Source organism: Plecotus auritus (assembly GCF_963455305.1).
Source record: "Plecotus auritus genome assembly, chromosome: 3".
NCBI classification, from domain to species: Eukaryota; Metazoa; Chordata; class Mammalia; order Chiroptera; family Vespertilionidae; genus Plecotus; species Plecotus auritus.
Window position 1 is genome coordinate 225750771 of NC_137772.1, and position 14997 is coordinate 225765767.

General features: G+C 57.8%; 1 protein-coding gene across 3 annotated transcripts in view; it reads left to right on the forward strand.

Annotated features, from left to right (window-relative positions):
* Positions 1–14997, forward strand: part of ATXN10 (ataxin 10) — a 132927-nt gene that overhangs the window by 105207 nt on the left and 12723 nt on the right. For all 3 annotated transcript variants that reach the window (XM_080659444.1, XM_080659445.1, XM_080659446.1), the window contains exon 10: positions 4850–4913. In XM_080659444.1, coding sequence (XP_080515570.1) covers positions 4850–4913 — 64 coding nt within the window. The remainder of the gene's footprint in view (positions 1–4849; positions 4914–14997) is intronic.

Here is a 14997-nt window from a genome sequence, read left to right on the forward strand (position 1 = left end):
ACTGCTTCAGTGGTGAGTCTATGAACCACCTGAGAAGGAAAACAGGCCGTCTTTCTCTTTAAGAAATAAAGGGGGGAGGGAATACTTCCCAGCCCGTTTGATGAAGCCAGCAGTGCATTTGTGTATATTCCAGGCAAAGCCTTTAGGAAAAAACAAGCTACAGAAACGTAAACATTAACAGAATCATGAACGAAAACAATTTTTTCAAAATACTAATAAATTTGTGTACTGTATAAAACGAAGTGCATTGCTAATAATGATGGCCCTGTTGCGTCAACATTACAAAATCAAACCCCAATGACCACGTATTAACGGAAGAAAAGGGGGAAAGAGATAGGATTATCTCAATAAGTAGAGGGGAAGCGTTTGTCAAAATGGAACATTCATCATAAAAATTGACAGCAAATGCAGAGGAGAAAGGACCTTCCTCAGCTTGGTAAGGGCACCCAGCATCAGAGAGAGGGCTCTCAGCACCCGTCAGCTGCCCCGAGCACTGAGCGTGGTAAAAACTGGAAAGTTGTTCTTCGTCTACATGGGAAAGTCGGCGTCTTAGAAAACACTCAGTTGAGACAATGAAAGAGAAGGCCCATAGCGGGAGAGAGCATTCACTCCACGTGTGTCTGCCGAGGACCCGTGTCCTGTGATCTGAGGACGTCGCTGCTCATAAGAATGACCGTGGGCAGAATACTGGGAGAGCACTTTGCAAAAGGTGGGGCGGCCCCACGCCCGGAAAACAGGCCCCGCATCAGGAGTCCTCGGGCAGGCGCAGATGAGTCGGGGATGCCCGGGAGGCTCCGGCGGCCCCCAGTGGGCATGTCTGAGGGCGCCTCGTCCCCGAGAGAAGCCTTGCCCTGCCACACGGCCTGTACCCACGTCAGCACAGGACGCCGGGAGCCTTCGTCGGTGCGTGTTGGAGGCGCCGTGTTCATCGCGGACCGAGCCGGGTAGGCTGCGTCCCTGTGTGCGCAGGGGTCGGGGCCTGGGGGACGTCGCCTCTCCTCGGGTTTGCGTTTCCTTTGGTTTCCCGTTGGGGGGGGGGGGCGGGGGGCGGGGAACAGCCCGAACAATTGAGGCTGTTTCCTCCCAGCCCTCCACACTGCCCGCAGGAGCCGAGAGGCGGTGAGGGGCTGCGCCTTCGCAGGCGGCTCTGAGGCCGCTGGCTGAGGTGGGGAGAACAGTTAGCAAACCAGTTAGCTGTCCTGTTTGCACCTTGTTCCGGGGGCGAAGTGTTGGTCTGTTTAGGCGGGTGGGCTGTCTTGCTGGGATGCGCTCGCTGGGGAGGCCGTGACGGAGCTCGGCTCCTTGATGTGAGCTGCAGCCCGTGACTCATCTCCTCGCTGGCATCCGCTCCCAACACGCTGGGTGAGAAAACAACTTGTTTTATGAAGTGCGAACAGAAGGAAACGTGTTAATTCCCTCATTGTTGGCCCCTGCCCCCGACATGAGCTCCGCACCCGGCAGTGAACTTGAGCTGTGATCACCGTGCGCCCATCACTCCGAGGGCTTCCGCTCCGCCCTCCTCTCCTGTGACCTTGTCCTGTGTCGTCTTTTTAATGTCAGAAAGGCAGGGAGAGGGAGATAGAAACATCCATGATGAGAGACAATCACTGATTGGCTGCCTCTTGCACGCCCCCCACTGGGGACTGAGCCCGCAACCCGGCCATGTGCCCTTGACCAGAATCGAACCCAGGACCCTTCAGTCTGCAGGCCAGTGCTCTATTCACTGAGCCACACGGGCTAGGGCTGCCCTGTGTCATTCTTAAATGACCTGCTTGTCATAGGTCACTTACGTTATAACATTAAATGGGTTTCTGTAAGAATCTGTCTCATTTCCTAATTCATTGGTGTGAATGACCAACCTTTAACTGGGGAAGCGTGCCCAGTTCACCACGCCTGGTGTGACCATCGCTTCCTTCAGCCTCAGTTGTCAGCGGTGGTTTTATTTCCTTCAGAGAACATCTTACCCGTTTAACACACCTGAACATTCTTTCTCTCCCCGGAAATGAGATGTTTCTCTTGCATTGAATAAAGGTCCTGAATCCTTACCCCCCTCAAAAGGAACCTGGTTTTTAAAAATAAATGCACAGTTTTCCCTAATTCCCAGTCGGATTGGGTCCTGGGCTGGGGGCCAGTCTCCCTGCGGTTTCTCGGCGTCCAGGAGCCACCGCTCCCTCCGCGCTGTGGCCACTGGATTTCTTGCAGGGCACTGTCGCCGTCACTCCCACGCACCATGAGAGGTCCCTGTGTGCCAGCCGTACGCGGTCACCCTTGGAACTGGGCGCTGTCATCTCCATTTTACAGATGGGAAAACAGTCTGAGCAGTCCGGTGACTGACTAGCACTCCGCATCGCACTCAGCGGTACGTGGCCCAGCGAGTGCTCGACTCGGAGGCTCCCTTCCGGTCTGTGCCCTGGAGCCAGGGACGCGCCAGCGCTGTCATCCCAAGCACCTGCACTGCCTGTTGCGGACCTTCATCCCCGCCGCCACCTCGGTGCTCTAGGAGCAGCGGGAAGTGGGTGTGCCCCTCCCTGCCCGGCAGGTCGGCAGGTCGCGCACAGGCACTGGAGAGCTGGCCTCCGACGTGGGCTCTGTGACCGCGCAGCTGCTGCTTGTCGCAGCTCCTGGGCCTTTCAGAAGGAGGGACAGCCCGGGAGCAAATGCTTTTAGAAAAAGGAAAATCTGTCAGGAATGCATGCTAACCGTTTCCAATTGAAAGTAAAATTAACTTTTTTATGCGAAAGCTTGGTTCCTAATGATGAGTTGCCCGCTGCTTTAGCCCGAACACAAATAACGGTCCAGACAGCAGTGCCACCGCGGCCTGCTCCGAGGCCGAGTGCGTGGAAGGTCCCGTGGGGTCTGAGCTCAGGGCGCATCTCACTGAGATGTGAAGTCACAATACCCACGTAATTCTGTGAAGTAAGTTTTCTTCCTTGCATATGTCGTCAGGTAAACTTGTTTTTATAACTCGAAGTTCCATTTTAAAAAACTACAAAACACACACAGGACTCCAAAGCCAGCATTGCACCAGCAGGTGCCCTCACAGAGCGCTGGCCTCCGTCCTTGTCTTCCGCATCGTCCTTTCTCTGCGCTCGGGGAAGCCCTGGTTTTCATGTGGCCGCTGTGGTGTTCGGGACACAGGGAGATCTGTTATCTTGCCTCCGGGATTACAGCAGGGGTCCGCACTTCCCACCCTGCACCTGGCTCTCGTGTGCTCTTATGTCTGGCCATCCCTCCCCAGCACGCAGGTGACCTCCACGCGCTACCCCAGCTACTGGAGTCTTCTGAGTCACCCCTAGTTTACTGACCCGCCGGGACTGCAGCACGCTGGGGCGTTCCCACGATACTTGTTGTCATATCACCGGCGCTCCGAACCAGTCAGTGGTCATCAGGGACGTGCAATGGACCACGATGACATGCCACCTCACACCCAGGACGGTAACAGCAGCTGTTCCCGAGGAGCGGGGTGGGATGGAAACGGGACAGCCACTTTGAAAGAGTCTGGCAGCTCCTCAGAATGTTCGCTACGGAGCTACCTAAAAGCCTGGTAATGCTGCTGCTACCGGTCCATCGCCAAGAAAACGAACGCACATGTCCACTCGGAAACGTGTACATGGGCGTTCACGAACACGTCATTAATCCAGATGGTTGAAGTAGCTCAAGTGCCCGTCGCCAGATGCGCGGATAAGTGACTGTGGTGCATCCACAGCACCAGTGGCATGTGGTTCAGCCGTCCCGGGGTGGAGCACTCCGCCCGCCACCTCCCGGGACTCGGATGCTGTGCTCGTGGAAGGGACGCACAGGAGGCCGTGTGCTGTGATTCCGATGGCGTGAAACCTCCAGATCCCGCACCTCCCTGGAGACAGGACTGGAGCGGGGCAGGGAGTGGCTGCTGGTGGTTGTGGATGAAAAGGTTCTAAAATTAGAGAGTGGTGACGACACACTTTGTGAGTATACTAAATCCACTGAATTAAAAGGGTGCGTTTTCTGGTATGAGGATTATAATCTCAGTAAAATTTATAAAAATACACGTTGTGCTGCAGCGAGTCACCTGTGCAAACATAACTTCGCATGGCCACGGGGTGTGTGTTACCTGCAGTCCTGGCCAAAGAGTGAACCGCTCAGGACGGTGCTGGTCTGCCCGGCGCCATGCGTGTGCCTGGCTGCTGTCCCTGTCCCCGCTCCCACGTGTGTGCCAAAGCCGGCGTTTGCCACCTGACGGCTGCGGCTGGTGCCTCGGTGTGGCAGTAACGTGCCTCCCTCTGACTGCGCACAGTCGAGCATATTCCGATACCTTTGTGGTCCGCCTGCGTTTCTTTTTTTTCAGTGTCGTTTCTGTTCATGTATTTCATCCATTTTTCTATTGGATTGTTGGTCTTTTTCCAATTTTTAGGCGTTCTTTATGTATTAAAATAATAAACCTTTGCCTATGATACCTTACGAGTCAGTTTTCCCGTTTTCATTTGCCTTTTTAGAAAACCTAGTCAAACCTGTTCCCTGTGGCTTCCGGAGTTTGAATCCTAGTTGGAGAAGCTTTTCCTGCTCCGAACGTAGAAAAGGGACTCCCTGGCTCGTGCCAGTGAACTGTCGTGACGCAGGCCCAGCTGGGGTCTGTCCTGGGAACGGCCACCTGCTCTGTCCTTGTTTGTGTGGCTGCCAGTCGGCCCGCATTTTTGAGGAAGGGGGGAAGGAGAAGTATCACGTTTTGTTTACATGCCTGTTGTCAGATATTTCTGGGTTCAGAATTGCACAGACAGCGCAGCGACGAGCAGGGAGAGAAAACGGAGCGACAGGTCCCCGTGACCCCGGCGCTCCGGCTGCTGCGTGTAACTCCGTGCTCTCCTCTCCGCAGGTCAACGAGCTGGACGCCATCCCCCTGATCCTGGACAGCTGCAGCCCGGACGACAGCAACCCCTGTATCCTTGTGTGGGAGCCCCGCTCAGGCCGCAGCCCGCGCCCCGGCGTGCCCGCCCCCCTGCCGCTCCTTGGCTGAGGAGCTGCCTGCCCTCCCGTTGGCCTGTTCCTGGGAAGGAAGCCCCCTTCTCGGTTGCGGCTGGACCGGCCCCCGTGCAGCCTGTGCAGGTAGTGGCCGGGCTTCCCAGGTGGACGGGAGTTACGGGGAGAACGCGGCGGTGGCACCGAGCTCTGGTTTGGCAAGTCCTGTCCTGTGACCCTCTGTGACTGAAGCTGCGGCTCCGGCTCTTGTCCTCACCTGTCATCCTGTGTGTTCTGGGGTGTCTGGCACTCGTGTCCCCAAGGAGTGGCGCTATAGGAAGCAGGTCTGTTGCAGTGATGAACCCCAAAACCCATGCCGCCCGTTTCGGTTTGAGAGAGAAACTGATTTCCGGAGCTTCCCTGCTGAGAGCCACGCTCAGCCCCGTCCGGGCCTTCTCCGCACGGCCTGCGCTGGCTGCGGGTGGAGCGGGCAGACAGGCCACTGTGGGGACTCGGAGAGCAGAACCCCATGGGGACAGTGAGGCGCTGTCTTAGGATGGAGGAGATGGGGGGGGGGGCGCATTTTAAAGTAAAACCCCTCACTGTGGTTTCTGTCAAGAACAGAAAAGGAGCCCTGGCTGGTTTGGCTCAGTGGATAGAGCGTCGGCCTGTGGACTGAAGGGTCCCCGGTTCGATTCCGGTCAAGGGCACATGCCCAGGTTGTGGGCTCCATCCCCAGTAGGGGGCGTGCAGGAGGCAGCCGATCCATGATTCTCTCTCATCATGGATGTCTCTCTCTCCCTCTCCCTTCCTCTCTGAAATAAATAAAAATATATTTAAAAAAGAAGAACAGAAAAGGAGCTGTTGGAAATCACGTGTTTCAAAGTAAGTGGACGGAAAATGCTTGCTTGTGCTAAAGATACTGTCCTTTGTCTGATGAGCCAGAGAGATCTCTCCTTTCAGAGAGCACGGAGCCATAGCTCATCAGGGAGACAGGCCTAGAGCCTCTCGCTCGGGGGCAAGCAGCTGGCTCCGTCGCATCGTGATTGGGGCTCGGGCTGCGCTCGCTGCAGAGCTCCGACTCGGCTTAGCTCCAAGGCCGGGGAGGAGAGAGAGGGAAGCTTTCTGCCCAGGAGAGCAGGGAACGAGCAGGTGCAAGGAAAGTGGCTTCTTGCGAAAGAAGAAATTCACCCAGGGTTACTCCCATGGCCCTCGGACCTCCCTTCCCATGAGACAAGCTTCGTCTCGTGGTCTGTAGCTTTCCGCAAAGACCAGACACGCCAGCTCACGGGGCTCGGGCGGAGGTCTCCGCCCGGCTCCCTCAGATCCTCCCTCCCTCCCTCGGCTCTTTCAGGAACCTCAGCGGGTCCTGCTGTGCCTTTACACACTTCCCTTCCTCCCGGCAGCGCCCGAGGCAGACCGTGTCTCACCTGCACTTGGCAGATGAGCAGTGCGCTGCGAGTGGCCTGACGGTCAGGCCGGGTTTGAACTGGGTGTGTGCTGTGTGCCGTGTGCCTGCTTCCTAGTCCCTGGCCTGCAGTGCCTCCTCGCCAGCCACTGGGAGGGCACGGGCACAGACAGGCCGCAGGAGCTTACTCCTGGGCGCTTGCTGGACCGTGGAGTGACACGGAATCTGCAGGAGGCTGTGCCACCATCCGGGCTGGAAGTGACCGTGGCTGGAGCCCCTGGGAACCTGGCGATGGGGAGACAGTGCTCTGAGCATTCTCATGGCTTTGAGTAGGGTCTGCCAATGTCCCAAACCTCACACGTCCGGGTGAGACTTCCTCTGCCCAGCCACCTGTCCTGGTCAGCGGGGACACCTCCATCATCCCGTGGCCACCTGTCCTGGTCAGCGGGGACACCTCCATCCCGCAGCCACGGCCAGAAGCCTGGGAGCCACTCGCCGTGCTGTTTCTGCCGAGCGAGAGGAGGAATGTGCAGGAGCGCAGTGGTGCGGTGACGTGTGTGTGTGTGTGTGCGTGTGTGCGTGTGTGTGTTCTGCCAAAACAAGTTTCTCCCAAGAGTTGTTTCTTTTGTAAATTCATTAGCTCGGCTTGGCAGTGATATTATTTCAGATTTGTTTGGTTTACCCTCTTCAGATAATTCACAACAGCAAGCTCTTGGTGAACTTTAATTTCAATAGTTTATGTGAAAAAGCAGTAGGTGTTTGGGTATGCTCAGACTAGGAGCCGTCCTGGTGTTGAATACCAGTTAATAACACCTCCGTTCTCGGGTCAGCTGGGTCATCAGCCATGCCCATCAGCCTCCTCCCTGGGAGGGGAGGGCTTGTGCAGCCTCTGGACACTGCACGGGACTCTGACTGGCCACCCGTGGGGACCAGGAACTCCAGGCTGCATGTCAGAGAGGCCTGTCCGGTGGGGACAGGCTGGAAGGCCGCGGACGCCCCGTCTCGGGGCAGTTCCAGGGGCCTGTGGGGATTTCCAGTGTCGGGGAGTCATCGTCTCCAGGGTGGCTGGCGGGTGAGGAGCCCTGGGCTGCTGCTGCTTCGCGACACGAGCCAGCGGCCCAGCTGTTCGCTCGCCGCGCACTGGTGGATCCCGCGGTAATGGCACAGGAGCAGATGCCGTCGGAAAGTTCCAGCCCCGTGGCCGCAGAGGCCGTTCTTATTTGTCAGGTTACTGTGGCAAGTGGGACTTGGTGTTGTTGTTTCCAAAGAGAAACAGCTGAACTTCATTTGAAATGTTTTCCTTTCATTCTTTTTTGATCTGTTTTGATCAGCATCCTTGATGTGGCTTTTTTTAATGTTGTTTTTATTGGAGGGGGAGGGGACGGGGATAGAATGAGAGTCCAAACAGGGTTTTGTTTTTTTTTTTCTGTTCTTCTTTTCCCTTCCTTTCTTTTTTCTTTACCTTTTTTTTTTTTTTTTGTATTGAAATACCTCATTTGTAAGTTTCGCATGCACACCGCAACGTAACCGTTTGTGGGAATAATAAGCAAACTCTTTCTTCGTAGTCCGATAGCAGAGTGTCCACAGCATCACCCCTGGAGCAGACAGACCCTGGTTCTGCCGCTTGTTAAATCTAAGCACCTCCCTGGGCCCCTCTGCGCGTTAGCCTCTTCGCCCCCCAGGGTGTGGTGGCTGTTTGTAAATTGCCCAGCATGTGGCTTCTCAACAAATAGATCTTCTTGTACAGGGACCCTATTACAACTCCTGATCCCTAAGAGAGAGGTATAAATGTCCCCCCTGATTGTGCTGAGTCAGTGTGAAAACTCCACCAGTGGTGATGGTGATGGTGATGATGATGTCACAGAACAGAACGGCGTGCTCACACACAGGTGCACAGCTACCCAAATGGGTGCCGGTGCAGTTTGGCGAGAAAAGGACAGGTTTTTTTCCATAAATAGTGTGAGACCAATTAAAAGTGCATGCGGGGCCCTGGCCGGGTGGTTCAGTTGGCTGGAGCATCATCCCGTACACCAGAAGTTGGCGGGTTCGATCCCCGTCAGGGCACATGTCCAGGTTGTGGGTTTGATCCCCAGTTGGGGTGCGTATGGGAAGTGACCAGTTGATGTTTCTCTTTCTCCCTTCCTTTCTCTCTAAAATCAATAAAAACACATCCTCGGGTGAGGATTTTTAAAAAATCCTTAATGGGAAAAACTCATCACCCTTACCTCAATCCTTACACAAACGTTAACTCAAGACGAATCATAGACCTGACCGTGACGGGCAAACCAGAAAGCTTATGTAAGGAATCAGAGGCATATGGCTGCTATCTTGGGTTAGCTGAAGATTTTTAAAACAAAATGGGAGAATTGTGACGGAAAAGCACTAGCTCTGAGAGGAAAACCTTGGAAAAGGTCATTGCATTGCGTAAGCTGACCAAGGCCTCAGCCGTAGCGGGTAAAGGACTCGTGCCAGACAACAAGGAAAAGGCAGTTCGGGCTTAGGGTTAAAGTGGCCGGAAGACACCCCGGCAGGCGCCGCACAAAGGCGATGCAGTGCCGGTGACGGCGGGAGGGGCCGGCTCCAGCAGGCATCGGGTGCAGCGGCCCCACGTGGGCCCGGAGGGAAATGGAGCGCTGGGGGGGCCTGGCACCTGCCCTGTGAGCCAGGAGCCCATCCCAGGTGTGTGCCCGAGAGCGGCGCGCACGCATGCCCATCAGAGGGCGTGTCCAGCGGGGCGCCACCTGGCCAGGGCGGGCAGCGTCTTTCCTGCAGGAGTTAGATCTTTACCGTTCCCTGTGCGCGTTGGAAGTTGCGCCTCGTCTTGGAGAATGTAGGAATTTTAGAATAAACACAGAAACAGGTTTCACTCTGTCATTTCTTCGGGGCTCTAGCTTGTGACCGGCCTGCCAGGCGGCAGCGAGAGGGTGGCCCAGCGGAAGGCCTGGGACCCCGGCTGGCGCTCCTGGCTGTGCTGGCGTCTGTAAAAGGTGTCAGCGTGTCCCCTGCGGCACTTCCTTCACCCCGACGTTAGGAGCGGGGCCTGGCCAGGGCCCTTCCTGCTGGCACCGGCTTCCTCCCGGGGGTGGGCAGGGCTCGCCTCCCTTTGCCCCCAGGTCCCGTGTAAGCAGCCGGGAAGCATTCGGACCACTTGTTCACGTGGGGCGGACATTACGGAAAAACTGGAAAGCCTCCTAGTGCTGTTTCGCTTTAAAAAGATAAGTTTTTGTTTCGGCTTCCCACCAGTTGAACGTGGTGTTTTGAAGCCTCTCATTGACTCTCTTACCCCCTCCTAGTGCGATGAAGCACACACCAAATCGCTCTCCCCAACCACAGCACACAAGTGCGCAGTTTCACGGGTTCGCGGGGGCCTCCCCACACCCGTGTGAAGTGAGTCGAGTGTGGGGCTAAGGAGTGGGCAATACGGATGCCACTTCCAGGCCGTTTAGAGGGTAACCCACTGCCACCGAGCACCCCGCACACCCATACACACAGATGCAGGCATCTCAATGGACGCTTTCAAAAAGAAAGCGGGAAGGAGACTGTTTTCTACAGCTTTATGGTTACCTAGCAACCCTTCCCAGGGCTTGAAGCCGACAGTGGAGGAATGGGATGTGATGTAAGAGTGAGGCTTTCCCCAACGTGAAGCGTCTCCTTGTCCGGGTGTTTGGTGAAGGTCAGGCTATTTTAAAATGACAGAAATGAAGTGCGTGCGCTTGTGTCCACGTGGCTTTCAGTTCTGTGCTTCTCGGCCTCACACCTAAGGTATCGAGGCTGGAGCTGAACGCAGCGCCACCACCAGGTTTGCGCACGGGGAGCGTGCTGGGCGGCCGGGGCTGCCCTCGCCCTCTCGGGTCTGCATGCGGGCGTGGCCTCCGGCCCTTCACCCAGCGCCCAGGACGCGGCTAGGCCTGCAGCTCAGAACAGGTGTGGCCCGGCCCAAGGCGCCTGGAGCCGCCCGGGCCCCGGGCTGTGCGATAAGCAGCATTATTAAGATGTACGTATTTCCTTACAAAGCTACGTGTTTGCCAGTTTTTCTCTTTGCATTTGCTTCATTAAAAAGCTCAGTGCCTCTCGGCCGTGTTCACTTTTTCATATTGTCTCTTTAAAGACCATCCCACAGGATCCATCTTTTGTAAGACATTGAGAGGCCGGGTCGCCGGAGCCTGGCACAGAGAGACACTTCCCGGTGACCCTGACTAATGTCAGAGTTTTTGCCTAAAATGACCTTGGCCAGACTTAGCCGTGCCAGCCAGGGTCTGGTCAGAACCTCGGCGAGCCGGACCCTTTCCGCAGGTTAAGTGGTAGCTCCTAGCGGCTTTGTTGTGAGACCCTCGTTCTCTGCAGGGAGTGTGTGTGCTCTGTAGCACTGACTTTTCTAGAACCAACAGGTTTTTTCAAAAAACAACAGAAACCTTGTGCTGGGCTGCGAATGGGGTGCAGGTCCGCGCATCTCTGAGCCCACAGGATCCAGGCGCTCGAGGTGTCGGCATAGCTCTCGGCGCCGGCGGGGCCTGGGAACTGCGTTTGGCAAACCAGCCCGCCCTTCAGGTCTCCCTCCCGTCGTCCCCCAGTTGCTCACAGCTACTTCTTCTGCAATATCATTGCACACCAACAAGCGACAGGAGTATGTGTGCACTGTTTGCAAATAATTATAAAGTAGCCGCGTGCCATCACCCAGGTCAGGGCGGAAACACCGCGGCCTCGCTGAGCCCTTCCCGTCCCAGCCGCTCAGAAACCCGACTGGCTCAGCCCGACCCGCCCTTTAGCCCCCGCACCCCGACGTGCTGTGGGGTGGCCCGTTTTTAAACGTATGTCAGTGGCGTCACGGCTTGCCTTTTTGTCATCGGGCATTCAGAACCATGATTGCGATTCGCCGAGTCGTTGCGGGCGGGTTCCCGTGTCCGTTGCGAGAGGATTTCACAGTTGTTCCTTCAGCTGCTGCTGGACACTTGGCTTATTTCTCCTTCGGGGCCATTGGGGTTAACGCTGCCGAGGGCACTTTGGTGCGTGTGTGTGTCCTGGGCGTGAGCGTGCGTCCTCTTCTGGGTGTGGACGGTGTGGACGGTGTGCGGCTTGTATAGCCTCAGCTTTCCTCCGGACGGTGCCAGACTCTTCAGCATCCGGTGCGCCGGCCGGTACTCCACCAGCCGTGGCCCAGAGTGCCCTGCGCTCACGTTCTGGCCACCACGTGATGGAGTCAGACTTGTAGGGTTTTGCCTGCCGGATGAGTATGTGTTGCTGTTGTGATGATCATTTTAATTTCTCTAATTAGCAATATGTTTATTGGCCATTTGGGTTTCCTGTGTCGTGAAGAAGCTGTTTTTAATTGAGTGAGGAATTTTTGTATATTCAGGATATCAAATCTGTGTTGACATAGTCCCTCCCATCCTAGTGGCTTGTTTTGTTTTTTGTTTTCTTTATAGTATCTTCTTCTTATTGAGATGGAGCTTACGTATGGTAAAATGCGAGATGTGAGAAAATGTCCCAGTGTATGTCCACACCCGTGTCACCACCCAGCTGGGGGTACAGGGCATTCCCACCCCTCCTCCCCAGCGCCAGGCCCACAGCTGACTCTGCTCTGGCTCCGATGGTGTTTTGATGAGTTTTCTTCCCTCTGTGGTGAGTGGTTTTGTGTCTTACCAGAGACCCTGAGGTCAGAGCCCAGCCTGTGTTTTCATCTGGACGCTGGGTTGCTCCGCCTTTCCCGTTTGGGTCTGTGATCTCCCAGAAGTTAGTTTCCGTCGGGCGTACAGCGGAGGCGCAGTTTCTAATGTTCCCTGTGGTCCCAGCCGTGACGAGACCTTGCTTGCGCCGGCTCTGCAGGCACTGACCGTAAGCCGTTGTCCCGCGGGCCTGGCTCTGCCCGGTTCGGTGCGCCCTGTTCCCAGGGCGGTCCGTGCCGCCTGCTCTCCGTTTCGGCCTCAGCGTGTGCGGCCCTGCTCCTGTGACTCCTCCACGGGGTAGAAGCCTTTCCAGTGTTAAAGCCTCATGCGTGTCCTGCCCCTGTGTGGCCAGGGTCGATGTCTGTCTGTTACTCTTCCATGCTCCGCTCTGCACTTCTCAGCATCTGTGCGGTGCGCGGCACTGTTCCAGCTGCTGGGCCTCACTGGTCGCCAAGGGGCACCGTCTGTTCCCGGGGGTGGGCCCAGCGTGAGACCGGCTTGGGGACAGGCACTCGGCTCCCCCGGAGGGAGGCGCCCCAGCCTCACCTCAAGAAGCCTCCCCTTTGTGCCCCTGGGAGCCTGGGACACCCCTCCCTGAGGCTGCTACCTCCGCTGCACTGGTGCTCCCTGAGGGCAGAGCAGCCTGGTCGGCTGACCGTTTCATGGGTCGCCCCTGGCCCAGAGCAGGCTCATCCTCCTCGGCCTCCCCGCTCGCTGGCCTCCCCGCCCGCTGGCCTCCCTTATGCCCAGCCCCGAGCTCCTCCACTTGCGCCGCACCCCCGACCCTCTGCCGGGAGCCCCACGCTCCGCTCCACTCGGCCGCAGAGGGTTCCCGTCACTCCTCAGCTCTCGCCTGCTGCCCGCCGCGGCCTCTCCGCCTCGCCAGGTGACCGGTTTCTTCTTGGCCTGTGGTTCTTGCTCAGTGGCCCCACTGAGGCCATCCCCGCCCCTCCCACCCCCCTTGTCACCGTTGTCCTCCTGTGATGGGCTCGATCGCGCGCCTGTTCAGGTGGAGTGTGGTTCGTGCCGCCTCCTCTGCAGAAGCCACCCCACAGGGCCAGGCCCCGGCTGTCCTGTCAGCTCCTGTGCCCCCAGCACTGCGCACGGACCTTTGCGCTTGTGACAGCGAGTGTGCATGTCCCGGCGAGACGCTCAGGAGACGTCCAGGTGTGTGGTGAGTCTTTGTGTCTGCCTCCCTTCTGTGACGCCAGTACCAGCACCCAGACGATGCTGGGAGAGAGGGGTGGGGACGCTGCCAGAGTTAGATTCTATAGCTGAACGAGGTCTCCCCAGAGTGAGTCCCTCGGGGTAAAGTCTTAGAAGAGGCATGTCGAGGAAGAGCTTTAGATTCAGTGTCCCCGCCACTACCAACTCGGCTTTTCAATAGTCTGACGCGTGGGTACTGACTTCCGTCGGTGTCGGGTTATTCCCAGGTCACACGCTGTTCCCCGCGGACCCAGCAGGCGCCTCCCGCGATGAGGACAGGCTCCAGGCTCACCGGGGACTCACGGAGATGGCGGCAGAAGCACGAGGGCCCGGCTGCACGCTCCTGGCTTACGCTGCGGCCCAGCGGAGCCTCCTGGCGGTCCAGCTGCAGCCGGGGCCTGCACCCGCTCCTCACTGCTGAGTCCGTGGGCGCGGCTGGGGAGGAGGGTGGCACCGTCGCTGGCTGGCCTGAAGCCCGCCTTAGCCCGGGCACCCGGAGCTGCGCTCACCTGCGCCGTGTCCTGTCACATAAATGGTGCGTCTCTCCTCCTAAGTCTGATTCATTTCAAACTGTCCACTGGCCACTTCCAAAGGCATCGTCAGAGGTGGTCACACTGCCGGAAAGGTGGTTGACACTGAGATTTCTGAAGAGAAAGGGACCTGTTGCAAGTATGAGCTGTCCCATCTTTCATTGGTTTGTAGGCACAGCCTAGATACAGGGGTCCTCAAACTACGGCCCGCGGGCCACATGCGGCCCGCCGAGGACATTGATCCGGCCCGCCGGGTGCCGCTGCCTGTCCTGCTTAGCAGCCGACTCGTCCTGGGCCCGCAGTGCACATAGGAATCTGTTCATAGTTTTTTTTTAAACTATAGTCCGGCCCTCCCACGGTCTGAGGGACAGTGAACTGGGCCCTGTTTAAAAAGTTTGAGGACCCCTGGAGCTGGCGCTCAGACTCAGCGGGGAGAGCCTGCCCTCGCCTGCAGTCCCTCCTCCCGCTCCCAGGAGGGCCCAGGGCAGCGTGGCTGAGTGCTGCGTCCACGCCGGCTGCACCCCGCACCGTGTCACCCCGGGCAGCAGTGCCTCCCGTGCCTTAGTTTTCTCAGCAGCAGAACGAGGGGCCCACTGCCTGCACCGAGTGTGTCTGAGGGCCTGGGACAGCTGTAGGTGCTCTGTCCTGGGGGTGGCAGCTGCTGCCTGTGCTCACTATTGGCAGCACGGCTAGTTTCCGCAGGTCACTGCCAGCCTGGGCTTCTGGGGCCCACGGGAGTTCCTCCTGCAGAGCTTCGCTGATGCTGAAGGTAGCGGGGACTCTGAACAGAAATGCGCTCGAGGCAGCTTCGTGTTCGATATTCCTTCACCCCACGGAGCACGCCTCCTACCTGGCAGCGGGGCCGGGGCTTCCGGGGTCTCTCCCGGTTCCACGGGTGCCCGTTCGCAGATCCCTCCGGGTGCCCGTTCGCAGATCCCTCCGCGTGCCCGTTCGCAGATCCCTCCGGGTGCCCGTTCGCAGATCCCTCCGGGTGCCCGTTCGCAGATCCCTCCGGGTGCCCGTTCGCAGATCCCTCCCGGTGCCCGTTCGCAGATCCCTCCGGGTGCCCGTTCGCAGATCCCTCCGCGTGCCCGTTCGCAGATCCCTCCGGGTGCCCGTTCGCAGATCCCTCCGGGTGCCCGTTCGCAGATCCCTCCGCGTGCCCGTTCGCAGATCCCTCCGGGTGCCCGTTCGCAGATCCCTCCGGGTGCCCGTTCGCAGATCCCTCCGGGTGCCCGTTCGCAGATCCCTCCCGGTG